The 20,750-nt window shown below is 31.6% G+C and overlaps 1 protein-coding gene across 2 annotated transcripts in view; it reads right to left on the bottom strand.

Annotated features, from left to right (window-relative positions):
* The window catches only part of LOC134719082 (alpha-1,3-mannosyl-glycoprotein 2-beta-N-acetylglucosaminyltransferase-like), a 45,119-nt gene that overhangs the window by 8,261 nt on the left and 16,108 nt on the right, over window positions 1-20,750 (bottom strand). Inside the window, exons 3-6 of one of the 2 annotated variants that reach the window (XM_063582026.1) lie at window positions 15,687-15,801; window positions 14,955-15,087; window positions 11,623-11,743; window positions 3,338-3,476 (exon numbers count right to left, since the gene is read on the bottom strand). In XM_063582026.1, the coding sequence (XP_063438096.1) occupies window positions 3,338-3,476; window positions 11,623-11,743; window positions 14,955-15,087; window positions 15,687-15,801 (508 nt within the window). Of the gene's footprint in view, window positions 1-3,337; window positions 3,477-4,316; window positions 4,456-11,622; window positions 11,744-14,954; window positions 15,088-15,686; window positions 15,802-20,750 lie in introns of both variants that reach the window. The other variant, XM_063582025.1, reaches the window with a different exon arrangement.

Below are 20,750 nucleotides of genomic sequence, written 5' to 3'. Positions count from 1 at the left end.
GCCCCATCCGCACTATCATTTTATATGTTCAGTGGACGGTCGAAAAGGAATAAAATCTCTAATTTGGCATTAAAATCAGAAAGATCATATCATAGGGAACTAGTTTACTAACTTTCAAGTTGATTGGACTTTAACTTATCAAAATCTTTCTTGACTTAAAACATTAACCTGAATCGGGACAGACAAACGGACGAACAGACAGACTAACAAACAAATGGACGGATGGACTACTGAACAGACGAACGGAACAGAAAACATAATGGCCATAAATGGGGCATAAAAATTATAAATTTTGAAAAAATTGAAAAAAATATATGAACCCCAAGAAAATTGGAAAAAAAATCTCCCCCCCCCCCTTTTATAGAGTGAATACCCCCCAAACTAAATCCAAGCCTTTCTTTTCAGGTATGGAATCTTGAAGTACAATTTTAAAGAGATCCATACACTTGAACAAAAGTTATTGTCTGGAAACAAGTAGGTGTGGATTACAGAAATATTTGCTTATAAAATGCTTTGCTGAGTGCAGCCTGATACATCCACATTGGTTTAACCCTGAACAGTCGGGGCAAATTTGGTCACAATATTCAAGCTTGATACTGTCTGAATTTGGATTGTGATCAAATTTTTGACATAATATAGGTTTATGTCACAAAATAAATGTGGTCAGAGATCTAACAAATGGATTGCACTATACATGCAATATTGTGCAATTGAAGATTTTTTCTTGGAACTTTTCAAAAATCAAAAACCAAACTTATTGAACCCCCCCCCCCCCCCCCCCCCCCCCCCTTCCCCCTTTTGAGCAAAAACTTTAAAACTCAATCCCATCATTTCCTTTATAGTATGGAACTTTGAAGTACAATTTCAGAGAGATCCATACAATCAAAGACAAGTTATTGTAAGTTATTCTGGAAACTAAAAACATGCTTCTTTTTGGCTCCTTATTCCTAAATATTTTGGGCAATTAACCCAAAAATCAATCCCAACCTCTCCTTTGTTATACGTAACATTGTGGTACAATTTCAGAGAGATCCATACAATTACACACAAGTTATGGTCTGGAAACTAGAAAAATGCTTGTTTTTTTGCCCCTTTTTTTTTGCCCTTAATTCCTAAACTTCTGCCACATAACCAATAAAATGAATCCAAACTTTCTACTTGTGGTTTAACACAGTGTGGTCCAATTTCAGAGAAATTGAAATACTTATATACAAGTTTTTATCCAGAAACTAGAAAAATACTTTTTTGGGCCCTTTTTATAATTTGTATTTTAACTTTAAACAAATTGTAATTTGTACAAAAAGTGCTTGTACAAATTACAATTTACAATTTGTACAAAATTATTGTTATAAAATGATGATTTTGAATTTCCTTCCTTCTAGACAAGAAGATGCAGTATGATTGCAAGTTAGACTGGACTATCCTCATAAACTAAAATACATAGATGTAAAAGGTATAGTTCTTCAATACACTATAGGCCTTTAACAATGATTAAAACACATGTTTGCTAAGCTATATGAGCAATGAAATGTCACATTAAACAATATGAAATAAAAATTCCATTGACAAAACCAACAGCCTGACTTTGTACAAAACAATAAATAGAGAACAAAAAAGATATATATTGTACAGAGGCAAAAATATCACTAAATTTTGGCTCCTGACTCAGACTCAGACCTCTATAAACTGAGTTTTATTATGTGCACTGCTGGTTTGTTTATTCCATATATTACTGTTTAGGTGCCAGCTAAAGCCCGCCTTTAGATTTGGAATTTTCACTCTGCCTGTGTTGAAGACCCCTTGTTGGCCATGACTTGTTTTCTACTATTTGGTTAGTCTCTTTGACACATTCCGTGTTTCCATTCTTGATATAAATTGTACATAAAAAATGTGACATTGATAAATATAATGGCAGGCACCCAACCTTCTCTCTATATTGGATATAATTTGTTTCTGAGTTACAAATTAGTTCTATTATCAACAACTTAGAGGTAGTCCAACTGTCTATATCACTCTGCTAAGCTCTTAATAAAATTACATATCATCCTGTGAATTTGAATATATTTGACCTGGACCCTGTTTTTTGTGTTGTTGGGAAATGTCTCCTTCTTTTCAAATTGTGTCAAACCAACCAACCAAAGTAAAGATGACACTATGAAAATAAACCAATTACAATTCATGATGACAGACATGAGTAAAGATGACACTATGAAAATAAACCAATTACAATTCATGATGACAGACATGAGGAATGATGACACTATGAAGATAAACCAATTACAATTCATGATGACAGACATGAGGAAAGATGACACTATGAAAATAAACCAATTACAATTCATGATGACAGACATGAGTAAAGATGACACTATGAAAATAAACCAATTACAATTCATGATGACAGACATGAGTAAAGATGACACTATGAAAATAAACCAATTACAATTCATGATGACAGACATGAGTAAAGATGACACTATGAAAATAAACCAATTACAATTCATGATGACAGACATGAGGAATGATGACACTATGAAGATAAACCAATTACAATTCATGATGACAGACATGAGGAAAGATGACACTATGAAAATAAACCAATTACAATTCATGATGACAGACATGAGGTGAGAATAATGGTATGAAAAATATTGAATCGAGGAAAAATGAGAAAAATATAAAGAATGGAGAATAATGGATCACAAAAGTATAAAGAACAAGAATGTGTCCCCAGTACACGGATGCCCTACTCGCACTTTCATTTTTTATGTTCAGTGGACTGTAAAATTGGGATATAAACTCTTATGTGGCATTAAAATTAGAAAGATCATATCACCGAGAACATTTGTACTCAGTTTCAAGTTGTTGGACTTCAACTTCATCAAAAACTACCTTGACCAAAAACTTTAACCTGAAGTGGGACAGATGAACGAATGAACAGATGAATGGACGCAGACCAGAAAACATAATGCCCCTCTTCTATTGGAGGTGGGGCATAAAACTGTGAGAAATAACAGAATTAGGTAATACATTTCCTATTACATAAGTGAACAATTTACCAAAAAAAAGAAATCACCAAATCACATGAAAAATTTAGTAGTATAATCATTTTGAGGAGAATTTACAGTATAAGTGTTGAACCCCCACCCCCTGCTTATTCTTAGACATGTGACTTTAGCTATGCACTTGCTCTACAAATGTTTGGGAAATTCATATGCAACCAAGCTAAAAATAAATCTGAAGTTCAAGCCAAAAAAGCCAGAAAGATAATGTGAAAGGAAAGATAACTCTAGATAATTGATTAAAAGTATAAGAATTTCTAGCAATGTTAGTTTACCTTCTACGATTATAACTGCCGTATAATTAAAAGTGAAGAAAATTTGATCGAGTGCCCATTTATAATGTCGGGCAATTTTGAAGTAGCCTTTGAACTTCTTCTGTGGCCAAGCAAGTTTTAAATCACTAAGGTCAGGTTGCTGGAAATAAATACATAATTACTCAATTGAGAGGTCACCAATTGATGGACAGGTCACCAATCAATGGACATACAAATTTGTCAGAATAGATTGGTCATATACTGTAAACTCAAAAATTAATGTGTAACAATACACACAGGGCAAGTCAGTAATTTGTTAAAATGAAAGCTGATAATTTTAGAATATTCCATGCAAAAATTAAGAAATTTGTAGCTGTATTTCGTAACTTGTAAGTTGAGTGTTCTAACTGCAATAGTAATTCACTCAATAACACCAAATGATGTTATTTAACTGACTCACATCATGTTTGATGCTAAAAATTTGTGAATTTACAGTAAAATATATGTATTGCAAAATCAGAATGGCTACTATGATAATATAAATGAATCATGGAGGTACAAATGACAAGTTACCATAGTTACTATGTTTGGGAAAAATTAAGATGTTACTTATTTTCATGCTTCCAGTTTAAATTTCACCCTACAAGTAAATATCTATGAATTCGAAGACAATCTTGTTAATATTCATTTGAAAGAGCTCTTCAAATCAAATTTTAGGTTTTCAAATTTTTATGATAAAATATTGGAGTTAGACTGCAATCCTTTTATCTTGAATAATTAAATTAAAGAATAATATATATTTTTAGTTTGTAACTGATGATGAAATCTATTTGCAATTTTTTTTTCAATCTTCAACTGTCCTGAATAAATGTAATCTGTTTGATGAAACTTAACTGGAAGGTCATAACATGAAAACAAACATCTACTTTTACTTTACCCATACATGATAACTTATTCCATCACCATGGCGACCTCTTTAGACCAATATTTCGCTGTTTACCTTCAACAATGATCACAGCTGTGTAATTAAATTTGTGGAATATTTGGTCGAGTGCCCATTTGTAATGGCGTGCAATTTTGTAGTAACCCTTGAACTTCTTCTTTGGTGAAGGTAGATTAATATCAGTAAGATTTGGATGCTGAAAAGACACAAAGTTCTATGAGACAGTACTTTTAATTGGTTCAAATAAAAAATGTAAAGACTTTGATTGGCTGCTAAAGGTGGCATGTTTCATCATATCTTCTTCACATTTATATAGGAAAAACATCTGCAGTATATGTGGTATTCTTCAATATCTTCATTTGCAATTATAATTAAGATGTACTAATTTAAAAAATACATAATCCTTTTTCCTGTTCATGTTATTTTTCTGAATATTTTGCTATATAGACTATATAACTGTATAAATACTACAGCAAATAATTGACATGAATGTAAAGATAACGAACCAATTTTTCAAAGGTCCCTTTTTTTTTTAATGCATTGAAGAATATTGTGGAACTCATCTACCATGAGCAACGTTTGAACTCTGAACCTGAGTGTTGAGAGGTTGGTGAACATGATAAACTAACTACTGTCATGACTCATTGACTGTGAAAGTACTTTTATTTGTTGGGAATCATTTTTTTTTTGGTTTTCATGGATGATTTTATCTACCAATTTAAGTGTCCAACAAATTAAACAACTGTTGTCCAAATAAAAATGATCTAGAGAATGAATTGAATATCGCCAAATCTGAGAATACTATAATCATGATAATAGTAGTCACAGGGCAAATGCACTATGAACTACAACTGCAGGCAGGATTATACCCATGTAATCTTTAAAAAGATAAACTGTACATAAGTCATTTTTTTATCTTTTAACTCTCATAAAAAAATATTTTTTATCGATGAAAGTCAGATTTCCGGTATTGATATGCTATGATAAAGTGTTCATTTTAAATCCTAATATTAATTCTCTTACGAACGGCGTTTTGCATTTGCGCCGATTTTTTCTTTCATTTGCGCCAATATTTTTTTTCATTTGCGCCGATTTTTTTTACAGGTAAATTACAGGTGAAAAGATATAAGAAGATGTGATATGAGTGCCAATGAGAGAACTCTCCATCCAAGTCATGTTATTTTTCATTTAACATTATAGACCTCTTCCATTAGCCACTTGTATAAATCTATGAATTGTCAATCATAACATGTATATAACTGTTGTCCCCTGCTCACAGTGGGGAGGTGGAAGAAGGCCTACAAGATACATCTCCAGACATTTTCCCTGAACGTAACAGTAGTTCTTTAGCCTCTGTCTTTCGGACATCTGCCACATATTTATGCTCGATCTGTGTTTTGACAATAAAATCCGTGGTGACTCTGGCTTTACACAGTTTTATAGTACATTAGTAAGATATGTTGTTATATTTCAGGACACTTTAATATCTTCCGATATGTATGGCCCTTGATGATTAAAGAATTGTCTCCTCGGCTAGTTTCGGTGTGCAATATGTCTATCATGTTACAATGAAGTTGCAAAAAAATATGAATCAAAATTATCTTAAACATAAATGAACCAGATGCTCCGCAGGGCGTAGCTTTATACGACCGCAGAGGTTGAACCCTGAACGGTTGGGGCAAGTATGGACACAACATTCAAGCTGGATTCCGCTCTAAATTTGGATTGTGATTAAATAGTTGACAAAGCATAGGTTTCTGACACAGAATGAATGTATTCAAATGAACTTAAAATTTTTGTTTTCTCTTAGAGCAATTCACTATGCTGTTGAATATTAATCCTCTCAAAAAAATGTTTGAAGAAATTTTCTTTTTATTTATGAAATTTCAAATGAGAAAAATTGAACCCAATTTTTTAATCACATCCCCCTTTCCCTTATTCCAAAACTAATTTCAATTAAAATATTCTAATGGAGTTTGCAACAATTACTACTCATTTAAATACATCATAAAATATTAAGATTTTAAAAAAACTGCTTGTTATCACTGAATGGTAAAGATTATTTAAATTTATCAGTTGGTAGTAAAAAGTGAATATACATTGTATATTGTATATAACAAAGATTTAAGTTGATTCTGGACAAAGAAAGATAACTCCAATTAAAAAATTCTTGCAGATATTTCTTGCTTACTATACTAGACAAAGAAAGATAACTCTTAATTAAAAAAAAAATTGCTATTTCACAATATTGTGAAATTAGATATTTCTTGCCATTGCACAATACTGTGCAATTGAAAAGACTTGCTATTGCACAATACTTAATATAATAATTTTAGATCCTGATTTGGACCAACTTGAAAACTGGGCCCATAATCAAAAATCTAAGTACATGTTTAGATTCAGCATATCAAAGAGGCCCAAGAATTTAATTTTTGTTAAAATCAAACTTAGTTTAATTTTGGACCCTTTGCACTTTAATTTAGACCAATTTTAAAACTGGACCAAAAATTAAGAATCTACATACACAGTTAGATTTGGCATATCAAAGAACCCCAATTATTCAATTTTTGATGAAATCAAACAATGTTTAATTTTGGACCTCGATTTGGGCCAACTTGAAAACTGGGCCAATAATCAAAAATCTAAGTACATTTTTAGATTCAGCATATCGAAGAACCCCAAGGTTTCAATTTTTGTTAAAATCAAACTAAGTTGAATTTTGGACCCTTTGGACCTTAATGTAGACCAATTTGAAAACGGGACCAAAAATTAAGAATCTACATACACAGTTAGATTCGGCATATTAAAGAACCCCAATTATTCAATTTTGATGAAATCAAACAAAGTTTAATTTTGGACCCTTTGGGCCCCTTTTTCCTTAACTGTTGGGACCAAAACTCCCAAAATCAATACCAACCTTCCTTTTATAGTCATAAACCTTGTGTTTAAATTTCATAGATTTCTATTTACTTATACTAACGCTATGGTGCGAAAACCAAGAAAAATGCTTATTTGGGTCCCTTTTTGGCCCCTAATTCCTAAACTGTTGGGATCGAAACTCCCAAAATCAATACCAACCTTTCTTTTGTAGTCATAAACATTGTGTTTAAATTTCATTGATTTCTATATACTTTAACTAAAGTTATTGTGCGAAAACCAAGAATAATGCTTATTTGGGCCCTTTTTTGGCCCCTAATTCCTAAACTGTTGAAACCAAAACTCCCAAAATCAATCCCAACCTTTCTTTTGTGGTCATAAACCTTGTGTCAAAATTTCATAGATTTCTATTGACTTAAACTAAAGTTATAGTGCGAAAACCAAGAAAATGCTTATTTGGGCCCTTTTTGGCCCCTAATTCCTAAAATGTTGGGACCAAAACTTCCAAAATCAATACCAGCCTTCCTTTTATGGTCATAAACCTTGTGTTAAAATTTCATAGATTTCTATTCACTTTTACTAAAGTTAGAGTGCGAAAACTAAAAGTATTGGGACGACGACGACGACAACGACGACGACGCCAACGTGATAGCAATATACGACGAAAATTTTTTCAAAATTTGCGGTCGTATAAAAACATTAAGAACCAAATTTTACCACTGGTATAGTACATGTACAAGTATTAATTTACCTGTAAATCTAATTAGGAGCAAATAAAAAATCGGCGCCAATGAAAAAATGAAATCGGCGCAAATGAAAGAAGGAAATTTTCAAAATCGACACAAATGTCATACGCCCCTTACCAATAGTAAATAATAATTTCATGCTGGGCTTGCTTTTGATAAGAATTATTTTACAATTCATGATACATTTATAGCATTTGTTTATGTAACTGTTTTCTGTGACATATTTCTGGCCTAATTAACACCTTTGATGGTCTTCAATCTGTCGATCACTCTATCCCGAGTTTATTAGTGTGATCACATCAGTTTTACAAGTGTTAATGTTTACTTTGCAATTTTCTTCAATCCCCACAATATGAAACCTTCATTTCTAATGGCTACAATTTTTCAATATTTTTTTAGAAAACTAAAATCCACCAAACATATAAATGTTGCCCAAACAGCGAAAAATTGATACCCACTAAATAAAGTACTTTCACAGTTCTCAAATTACTCAGCCACTGAGGCCTTTCATATTGTAAAAATACTGATCTATTGTTAAAAATGGTAGTGTATGCGTCTATACACTGCTAAGGAGTCCTTAGTGCACTAAGGACCTATAACATGCCACTAAGGACTAGATGGGGTGCTGTTACATGATATTTTTTTCATATTATGGTAGAAATTGATATTTAATGCATGAATAAATATAGAAAAATAATCATAAATAACTGAGATATTCAACATTATTCTGTTATTGAGACACATGCCTGTTTTTCTTTGATATGCTGAAAATCAATGAACCTTTTGACATGTGTCAAATAACATAACTGATTACACGAGAATCCTGCTATCTGTTGTGTTTCATCAACTTAGTTTGGTAAAGTTGGATACTTATTATCCACTCCTTGGAGTCGAGATTAAGAATTGAACGATGGACAGTTAGTGCGTGAAATTTTCTTGCTACCTGATTGAAAGATATTACGAGACGTGAATAATCAAAGTTTATTGATTGGTTAGGACAATTCAAACCTAGTAAATGTCCTTCAATCCCGTAGAGTATCGGATTTGTTCTCTCTATTTTAGAAATTAGATTTTACACAGGTAACTTTTATCTATAAATAGTAATATCTTCTAGAGTAAACAACAACGTTAAATGATATATATACTACTTCATAACGTGTGACCTCACGTGTGTGGTATAATTTGTTGATTGATGCACGTGGCTATTTTAGTAAATGAATTAATCTACAAAGCGAGAGCACTTTCCATTTTCATCAGCTAAGAGTCAAATAGCCCTTTTTGAAAGGCTAACGCTTGTTTAAATGAATTGTTGTTGAAATTTAAAAAAAAAAAATTTCAGAAAGAAGAAGTGTTTTTTCAATTGTCTTTTGTAATTATTTCTTGTGCATAATAAATTTGTCACCAGAGCAATATATAATGTTTTTTGGCCCCTTATTCTACTTATTTTGGGCAATTAACCCAAAACTCAATCCCAACCTCTCCTTTGTTATATGGAACATTGTGGTACAATTTCAGAGAGATCCGTACAATTACACACAAGTCAATGTCTTGAAACTAGAAAAATGCTTGTTTTGACCCCTTTTTGGACCTAAATTCCAAAACTTTGGCCCCATTACCCCTAAAATGAATCCAATCCTTCTACTTGTGGTTTTAAACATTGTGGTATAATTTCAGAGCAATTGAAATACTTCTACACAAGTTATAATCCTGAAACTAGAAAAAAATGCTTGTTTTCTGCCCCTTTTGGGCCCCTAATTCCTAATCTGTTGGGACCATCATCCCCAAAATTTTTACAAACCTTCCTTTTCTGTTATTCAACCTTCTGAAAAAATTTCATGAAGATCTATTCACTTTAACTAAAGTTATCATCCAGAAACCAATGTGTCTTCGTATGACGACGACGACGCAGAGGAAGCAGGCGAAGACATCATACAATAATATGATCCCAAAATTTTTTTGGAGGTCGTATAAGAACAATCATAAAACTTAAACGAAATATGACATAAAAATTTTTCCAGAAGATTGGCTCAGTTCGGAATCTGCTCTGAATGATATTTCTTGTATTATTCAAAATTTGGAAATTTCAAATGTAACGGAAGACAAGATTAACAACATGTATGATGCATTTGTGAATGTTATCAAAACGGAAATGTCTACAAAATTATCATCTAAAGTGATTATCTTATCCGACGGTGTAATTAATAAAAGAAGGAGATGTAAGAAATCTTGGTGGAGTTAAGAGCTAACTGAATTATGAAATGTCGTTGGTGCATCCAAAAAAATATGGATTAAGCATTCTCTTTTTCTGTCAAAATTAAATCTTTAGCTCTAATTTAACACATACTGAAAAAAATTCGTGAACAATGTACTTAAAACTGTGGAACATTTAAAAAAACATTTGTCTCTTTTATATATTTGAAAACGAAACTTAATCTGACTAAAAATCCTGGAAATGATTTTTCAACTTCTTTTACTTTTAGAAAAAAAAAAGTTGAACATATACAAACAAATAAGTACTGTATGAAGTCTTTGTAAACAGATATCAAACTAGTTGAAAACTAGTGGTTTTGATAAACCCAAAGGACGGCACATGATTTCTGTTTTCAATTCAATCGAAAAATTTTAGTGAAACTATTTGTATATACATGCATCTTTGTCAAAATTAAAATTAAAAAAAAACACACATAAATATATCTATTCCTTTTGTCTTCGTATCTCTTACATAACAAGCTGACCACTCTAACTTATTAGTCATTTAGTTGGCGCACATCAAAGTCATGCACCTATAGCAAATAACTTTGTCAAAACAGAAATACAACAAAAACTACTACTAAATAAAGATGCATGTATACATATATATTAATGTAAACAAAAACAAAATTATTTGTCCTTTTTATTTTAATAATAATTTTTAATAAGAACAACAAATTTGATTATAAATATAAAGCATAAATCTTTTCAATACAAGTGTTTATAACTTAAAATTACAAAAAATATGATTGTTTAATATGTTATTTGGCACATGTCAAACGGTTCATTGATTTTCGGCATATCTAAGAAAAATGGGTGCATGCTTAAATAATGTTGAATATCTTGTTTGTTTATGATTATTTTTCTATGAAATTTGAAATTTATGGATTAAATATCAATCTCTAACATAACATGTATAAATAGTTCACATAATAGCAGTTATTCTAGTCCTTAGTGGCATTGTATAGTCCTAAGTGCACTAAGGAGTCCTTAGCAGTGTTTAGACGTACTGGTTAAAAACTATATAAAGCCTCAAAAGTCTCTTTAACATTGGGTTGTCTAAAATATTGATCTATTACCCATATATCTTGTCATACAAAACCCCAATGTACTATCTTCTTTAACTTGTGCCTTTGTGCTTGTAAGTTTGTTTTTTTATCAATAACATTGCACAAATATACAAACATGAATTAGGAACATAGGGTTTAACCTATCAGTTTCTCCAGAAAATGCCTGTACCAAATCAGGAATAGGACCATTGTTTTCTAGTCATCCTAATGGTTGATAAATGGTTTGATTTTGTCTTGTTTTAAGAACCTCTTTATTCTAAAATTACAAATGAGATTTGATATTTTTGTTATATGATTTTTTTTTAAATTTCAGCGTCATTGATGAATCTTATGTATACGAAATAGGCATCTGTTGTATCATATTAAAAGCCTGGTACCTTCGATAACTATTTCCCTGTTGCTAACAAAAAGATACAATACCTTTATATGTGTAACCAGTCCCTTCTCTTTCTTGACATATGTTTGTATGACATCAGATGTTGGCTTGTGGCCGCAGTCCTGAGAGACAACAATAGGGAACCGATCACCTTTTGGACGAATTCTAAAAATACAAATACATAATATATATTGAAAATAATTCAACAAATATATATCAAACAGTATAAAAACAAAAATGAAATATCACAGTTCCACAAAGTTTGTAAAACTAACAAACCATGAGAATTGCCAGTGCTTCTATAACCAGATGCTCCGCAGTGCGCAGCTATATACGACCACAGAATTTCAAACCCTGAACAGTTGAAGCAAGTATGTACAAAACATTCAAGCTTGATACAGCTCTGAATTTGGATTGTGATTAAGTAGTGGACACAACATAGGTTTCTGACACATAATGAATGTGGTCTAAGAACTTAAACTTAAAAACTTAAAAATTTTAAATCTGACATTTACCAATATATCCAAAATCTAAATACATAGTAAGGCCGAAAAAAAAAATATTTCTGTTTAAGGTTACATCATCAATATAAATAGGGTAGGTAGGTTGGTAATTCCATTTTATTATTTTTTTCCATTTTATGGTTTGCACCATGATTTTGAGTTGTGCGGTCCGTCTTGCCATGGTCAGAGTTGTCAATGGGCCGAGTTTACTCGTATTTATAATAATTGGATTATTTCCCTTTGTTATTGACTGGAAAAATATGGCGGCAAAATGTTTATTTCCAACATCTGAAGCAAAATTGTCAGCTCTCCCAACATTCCCGAAGTCCTGCGTTTAACACTTGCCGTGTTTGTGAGCTTCGGTCCTTGCTTTGGAGTTGGTTTATTTCATGACAAGTGCATGAATTTCCTTCAAACAGCTACCATATTTATGATCATGAACATTGAGATGTATCAGGCAACACTATCTTCACTTTTAACACAAGTTCAGTTTATTTTTCACTTTACAATGGAAATAAAATGGATTAGGGTTGGCGCTCAAAATAGGGTCGGTCAGGTAACTGTAAACAGACATATATTTTTGTTTGGCCTTAGATTTAGCATATCAAACCCCAAGAATTCAATTTTTGATGAAATCAAATAAATTTCAAATTTGTACCCTGATTTGAACCAACTTGAAACCTGGGCCAATAATCCCACCAGATGCTCCGCAGGGAGCAGCTTTATACTTTATTCTTTGAACCCTGAACATTTGGGCAAGTATGGACACAACATGCACAACATTCAAGCTTGCTACAGCTCTGAATTTGGATTGTGATTAAATAGTTGACACAACACAGGTTTCTGACACATAATGAATGTGGTCCAAGAACATAAACTTAAAAACTTGAAATTTTGAATTGGACATTACCTATTATGGTTGAATATCCAAAATCTAAATACATGGTTAGATTCAGCATATCAAAGAACCCCAAGAATTCAGTTTTTGATGAAATCAAATAAAGTTCAATTTTGAACCTAAATGTGGACCAATTTGACAACTTGGCCCAAACATCAAAAACTTAAATACATGGTTAGATTAAGCATATATCAAAGAACCCCTTACATACAATTTTTGTTGAAATCAAACATATGTTAATTATGAACCCTAATTTGGACCAACTTGAAACTGGGCCTATATTAAGCAAAAATCTAAATACATGTTTAGATTCAGCATATCAAAGAACCCCAAGAATTCAATTTTTGTTAAAATCAAACTTAGTTTAATTTTGGAAGCTTTGACCTTAATGTAGATCAATTTGAAAACGGGACCAAAAATTAAGAATCTACATACACAGTTAGATTCGACATATCAAAGAACCCCAATTATTCAATTTTAGATGAAATCACACAAAGTTAATTTTGGACCCTTTTGGCCCCTTATTCCTAAACTGTTGGGACCTAAACTCCCAAAATCAATCCCAACCTTCCTTTTATGGTCATAAACCTTGTGTTTAAATTTCATAGATTTCTATTTACTTGTACTAAAGTTAGGGTGCGAAAAACCAAGTAAAATGCTTATTTGAGCCCTTTTTTTGCCCCTAATTTCTAAACTGTTGGGACCTAAACTCCCAAAATCAATCCCAACTTTCCTTTTGAGGTAATAAACCTTGTGTTTAAATTTCCTAGATTTCTATTCACTTAAATTAAACTAAAAGTTATAGTGCGAAAAACCAATGTGTCTTCGGACAACAACTACGACATCATACCAATATATGACCAAATATTTTTGCGATAGTATAAAAATACCATTGACCAATCATAGGTGGTTGCATCTAAACTGACTTAATTTAAAACTTTAACATGTAAATTATACAAAAGTCATGACCATGATAATAGCCATGGTACTATAATCTCCTTGGGAATGTGACATGCAAATGTTTACACAATCATGATCATAATAGACCTCCTTCCAGTTATGTCCTTTACCAGAAAAAAAATACCAATTATGTACGCCTTTAAAAGGACATTGTTTACCAGATAGAGGGAGTCACCTGTATCCCTGCACAATTAACATTTACCAATTAATTTGTGCTTTTTATCATTAACTGTTTGCAAAAGTATGAATTATTTTAAATACTAAGGATTTTCTTATCCAAGGCATAGATAACCGTAGCCATATTTGGCACAACTTTTGGAAATTTTGAGTTATCAATGTTCTTCAATTTTGTACTTGTTTGGCTTTTCATTTGCATCAGACTGGACATACAATTTGTTACCCAAAATAGACTGACAAATGTACTGATATTGATTTGCATTAGGACAATTTCTATCACAGCTTACTTAATGTTTGTTCTGTAGGAACTTTATCACAATTACCTATTGACAGCAGTCCTGATGGAGACAAAAGACCTTTTTATACAGAATAACTTGTATCATAAAGCATAATTTTTTTTCTAACCACTGTCTCAAAATGGGAACAGAAGTGACCGATAACCATAAACCCACAAATGATGTTCACTAAAACCATTTTTTTAACCGGCATGCATCGAAATTGAAAGTTATTGCATAACAAATATCCTTCACTTGTCAAAATCTTTTAACATGCAGATGTTTAACATTAAATTATAAACCATGACTGCGAGTGCTGGGCCCAAATTATCTCCCTTGAAATGACATATGTGCTTATTTTGATACAACTGCATACTTAAGATACCATTGACTTACTCATGTTTCTGTTATTAGAGTCTGGAGAACTGATTGAATCACAAACTTTAGTATATAAAAGCAAATGTTCGATAGTCAACAGACCATGACTAACGGGTAAGGGGCCAACAACAACAACTATCACAGGAGAACATTCAATGCACTGGTACCCCACTGTATGTACTTACTTTAATAAAGAGTCTAGACTGCGACTAACAGTAGTTCTATCACAGGAGAACATTAACACAGCTATCTTATGTGTGGCAGGATCAGTGTCTTTAACTCCATGAGTTTTCAGCTTGTTCCCTTTTTCTTTCTTCACTAGATAAATAATAGAAAGGGTTTAATGTATTTATAAAAACTTTACTTAATCTTAAACAATACCCACTATATAACAATGAAGAGGAGAATATATTTTTTGCTGTAAATGCCAGTTCAGTACTATTGGGAATTTCATGGCAACCAGTTATTATTGATGGACATGATGGAAGAAGCCAGAATAACCGGAAAAGAAAAACAATATTCGGTTGTAAAATACCTCTTACAGGGTATTAACTTGCAATCATGACATATAATATTAAAAGGCTGTTCTGTTACTTTTGTTGGCCTCATAAATGTGTGATGGTAAAATAAAGATTTCAATGGTCACTTGGTTCACAATAGTTTATAAATGAAAAGGAAAATTGATAACTATTACATGCTTTTTTGCATTGAAAATTTTACTGAGCTTAAAATGATGACAGTTATTACTAAAAATACTGGACACCCAAACGGACAAGATCAAACTCTTGATGAGGATGGAAAATAATCTGGTCAAAAGGTGGTGAAAAAAACAACCTGACCTACACAGCAAAAAATAATATTATTCCGTATTGTAACTGAAGTATCTTTTCTCCCATAATGCATTAGAAATTAAATACCTGTATCTTCTTGTATTTGACGAAGATCTTCCAGTAGCTTTTCATTATCTCTGATTTGTTTCTCTATATCATTCTGTAGCCATTTTATCTTATTGCTGACCGACTCATCAATTCCCTAGATTGAAGGAAATTGCAAAGTAAACATTTGAATGCACATGTGTAATTAGAAGTGATGACAATAATTATTGGAGTTTATAACCATTATTACCTATATAAAAACATCATCAAAGTTTTAAAATATAAAATGACATACATAGTCATGGCTAAAATTAATTGTAATTAATAGTAACTGCTAAAAATAAATACATAATTTGCAAGCAGTGTAAGGGAGGTAATCAAACATGCACAACATTTTCTTTCAATGGATTTGGATTACCTCCCTTAGACTGCTTTAAATTGTCCTAATTGTCCTTTAAACAGAAAAAAATATCCTTGTTTTCCCCTTTTTGCCCCTACATTGTAATTCCTAAATGGTTTAAGCCATAATTCTCCAAAGTCCTAAATAACCATCCCTTTGTCAAATGGAAACTTGTGGTATAATTCATACACATAAACACAAGTTATTGTCTGTGAACTAAAAGAATGCTTATTTGGCCCTTTTTTGGCCCCTAATTCCCAAACTGTTGGGACAATAAGTGCAAAAATCAATCTTTACCATCCTATTGTGATTATAAACCTTGGGTTAAAATTTTTTGATTTTTTATTTACTTATACTAACGTTTTTATCCAGACACCATCTGTCTTCGGATGACACTGACGAAGATGATGTGATACGAATATTCGACCACAATTTTTATTTTATTTTTGCAGACATATAAAAATGGTCTTTTCATGGCAATAACATCTTCAAAGAGTCTACTGCAATTCAACTAATGTTGTAGATCTATCTCATGTCTAACTGATCATAATTTCTTATAATGTCTACAGTTTTTCTTTATCATTTAAGGCCTAAACATGCTGAAGGTATAATTATTATCTGATTCAGCAAATGAAATTTCTCTTTCTACATTTTCAAGATAAAAGACACTACTTGCATTTTATATCTTTATAGTGTTATTTTCTACGAAAATATCAGGGAAATAAAACAGGACCAATATTTATTTACTCCTTTACACCCCAATTAAAATACCATGACTACTGTCTGCAGGAAACATGTAGGTTTTAAATTGACCCCATATTTCCTATATATTTTTCAAATTAAATATATTTATGTAAGCAGTATGTACAAATGTAAAGTGAATCAAAATGGTGTTTATCAAGTAAATCTATTTCATACATATATTTTCTCTGCTTTATAAGGAAACACATGTTTTATAAAAGTTCTATGACCATGCTGGCCAATAACATATACTTAGTACATATGTAAATTTATTCTAATTTATATAAGTAACAGCTGACAATGATCAAATTCTTAAAAGCAAACCAGCCTTTGCAAAATAAGTACCTAATATAGATCTATCTATTACATTTATGTCTTGTTTAATATAGTTAAGTTTATATCACGTCCTTTTATTTTCGTTCGTGACTTTTATTTCAATTCAACCAAATTCTTTTTATTTTGCCATTTTACATGATTTACTGTTAACATTTTTATTCATTTTTCTTCTTCTTACTTTAGCTTTATGTACTTATCTTAAGATTTTATCTAGGGATAATGACATGATTGTCATAAGAAAAGTTTTACAATGACCTTTGATTAGTTTAAACGCCATCAAAGACTACATATTTAATTGTTAAATGAAATAATAATGTATAAATATATGAGTGTATTGCTATAAAAACATTGCCTTAAAATACTTAGTAAATTGACTATCATCATGTTCATACTGTAAATATAATTTGTCAATACATAAATCTTCCTCCTGTTTTATCTATGTAATCTACATCTGAGGAAGTTGCCTTCAGGAAGTAGGTAGTATATAATGTGATGTAAGTACACCTGATATTAACTACATGTATATATATTACAAATATACATCACTTGACAAACTTGTTTACCATGTTTACAAAAGATTATGTATGAAATCCAGAATGGAAATGAAGAATATAGATGTCTAAAGAGAAAACCTGACCAAAGAGCAGATGAAAGCTGAAGTCCACCAATGGGTTTTCAACACAGCAAGATAATCCTCCACCTAAAGGTGGGCTTCAGCTAGCCCATTATCATGTTAAGAAAAATGTGTACTAGATGACTAGTTCAGTGAAAATGGTTATCAAACTAAACATGCTAAATTCCAAAAACTTAAAATTAAAAACATACAAGACTAACAAAGGCCAGAAGCTTCTAGCATGGGGCATGGGACAGGTGCAATAGGTCTGTCAGCATTACACACACATGACACAGTAAAACTCAGGTTAAAAGAAGTCTCAGTCAGAATAGGTAACAAAAGAAATTAGCAAAATGACAATGACAATGATACATATATTAACATAGATATAGGAAGATGTGGTATGAGTGCCAATGAGACATGTCTGTTTCTGGCTCAGTATGTATATATATAATTGAAGTCTGGAGCTGGCATGTCAGTTAACTGCTAGTAGTCTGTTGTTATGTATGTATTATTGTCATTTTGTTTATTTCCTTTGGTTACATCTTCTGACATCAGACTCTGACTTCTCTTGAACTGAATTTTAATGTGCGTATTGTTAAGCGTTTACTTTTACTTTTTTTTTAACCCCGCCGCATTTTTGCGCCTGTCCCAAGTTAGGAGCCTCTGGCCTTGTTAGTCTTGTATTATAAGGTCTTTCCACTTTTTGTGGAGAACCCTTTTGTTTTTCTTATGATTATTTTTTTTTTTTTTTTTATTCCTTCTGCCATCAGATGTTTTTTTGTTTTACAACATATGGAATGGATGTTTGGCCAATGATGTTGTACAGTAATTGGGGTTTCAAATCTCACCCTGTGTAACAAACATTTATTCTTATAGGAGTTATCTTCCCACATCCCCTTTTTCTTGTTATCGCTATAACTCTAAAACCGTAAAAGATTTTAACAAACTGTTTTGACCAAATTGTTTGTCTACTCTTAAGAATGATTTGGTTTTTTTTTACTGAAGTGATCGGAAGACATCTTATGGGAGTTATTTCCCTTTGAAAATTTAAGATAGACAATATGTTGGATAAATTCATACGATATAAGTCGTAGAGGCCTACAGTCTTTTAATATGAAGTCCTTGGTCCATTTAAAGGAAATTGAGGTGAAGGTCAAAGGTCAAGGTCATGTTATAAATTTTGAATTATGCTTGTTATCGTTATTCAAAAGAAACTGTTACAATTAATGATATGATATGTTTGCAAAATTACTGTTTATAATAAGGCGAAACTTCATCATATTCAGTCGAAGGGTTTTGGTTAACCCTTATAGGAGTTTTTTCCCCTTATGTATTTGAAATCATTATTTCTCCACAACCATACAAGCGATTGACCTCGGACCTTCTATTTTGAGTTCACTGACCCATGACCTTGAAATTGAGGTCAAGGTCAAAGGTCAAGGTTATGTTATAAATTTTTTCATTTTGCTTGTTATCATTATTTAAAAGAAACTGTTACAGTAAATGGTATGATGTGTTTGCCAAATTGCTGTTTACAATAAGGCGCAACTTCAACCTATTTCAGTCGAAGAGTTTTAGTTAACCCTTATAGGAGTTTTCTCCCCTTATGTATTTGAAATAATTATTTCTCCACAACCATACAAGTGATTGACCTCTGGCCTTCCTATTTGATAATATATATTTTTTTTAATTTTAGAGTTACTCGGAATTCACCTGGACCTCATTAAGATTTGGACAGAAAATCAATAATCAGCTGATTGCATTTTATAGTTATCAACAACAAAGGACTAATTGATAAAGGTGTTGATTGAATTGTTTGACAAAATGATATGATTAAATGGCTTCTGCTAAATGTCACATACAGAATTTATTTACCACTTTGTGACGCTCATGTTTGAAGCCAACTTTTGACGTCTCATCTCCTTTAAAAGATAGTTTAGAAAAGAAAGCCGTTGTTGTGATGAAAAATGTTCAAAAGATATAAAAATCTCTGATTTAAAACTTACATTATCCTTTGATTATAGGTAATTGATTATGGATACTACTTTTAAGTCAGTTGAGTGACACACATGTTTCAAGCATAGTTTTACGTCTCAATTTTTTCATTTACGATGGTCAAGAAATAAAAACTGTCGTTATGAAGAAATCTGTCCATAAGGTTGGGAACAGCCCCATGAATGAGAGTAGCCCTTAAATGTAAAAAAATGGCTGTTTTTTCCAGTTCAAAACAAGTTATTTTTTTACAAAACTTGTTCCTTGAACATCAAATTTGGAATTTTTATCCCAATTGGTTTTTTTTTTAATGCTTTAAATGTTATATACTAAATACTATCATTTTCCTGTAAAAACGGAAAATGTATATAAAGTTTCACCTATACACTGATTGAAGAAGTTATTGGATTCAGAGCAGGGAAGTTGTAATACATGAATAATATCATTGAACATGATTCACTATCATCTTAACTTTGGTAAACGACGCCTTATAGGGTATTACAAAACACGTATTCCAGCTAACATAAACCTATGGCAAGCCGTTTAGCTATTTGTTTGGATTTCAAATTATCTCATACTATATAAGAAAATATTATTAATTTGTATATTTTAACAAATCTGATTTGTTTAAGGATAGTCACATGTTAAACAATATTTTCGAAGGTAGAGAGAAAACGGCTGATAGCAAAAAGCAAACAAATGATATCTGTGATTGATTATTTGACGAAAAAAAATTTCAAATACATAACACTTATAAGATGTCAAACACACAAAAAAGGTAAATGAATTTACAACTAATATTTTGGTATTGTCAAGGAGACAATGTGATATATATAAAATATCAACAAAATCAAATAAAGATTTTGATATAAATATGGTAGGAAATTAATAATATAACAATAATAGCCTCTTTATGAGGTCAATACAGGATATATCGACCCAAAGAAGTATATCGACCTCGGACTTCGTCCTCAGTCAATATAATTCTTTCAGGTCAATATATTCTTGTATTGACCTCATA

Source organism: Mytilus trossulus, chromosome 5 (assembly GCF_036588685.1).
Source record: "Mytilus trossulus isolate FHL-02 chromosome 5, PNRI_Mtr1.1.1.hap1, whole genome shotgun sequence".
In the NCBI taxonomy this organism is placed as follows: domain Eukaryota; kingdom Metazoa; phylum Mollusca; class Bivalvia; order Mytilida; family Mytilidae; genus Mytilus; species Mytilus trossulus.
The sequence above is the reverse complement of the archived record's forward strand: the minus strand, read 5'-3'. Positions and strand labels throughout refer to the sequence as shown.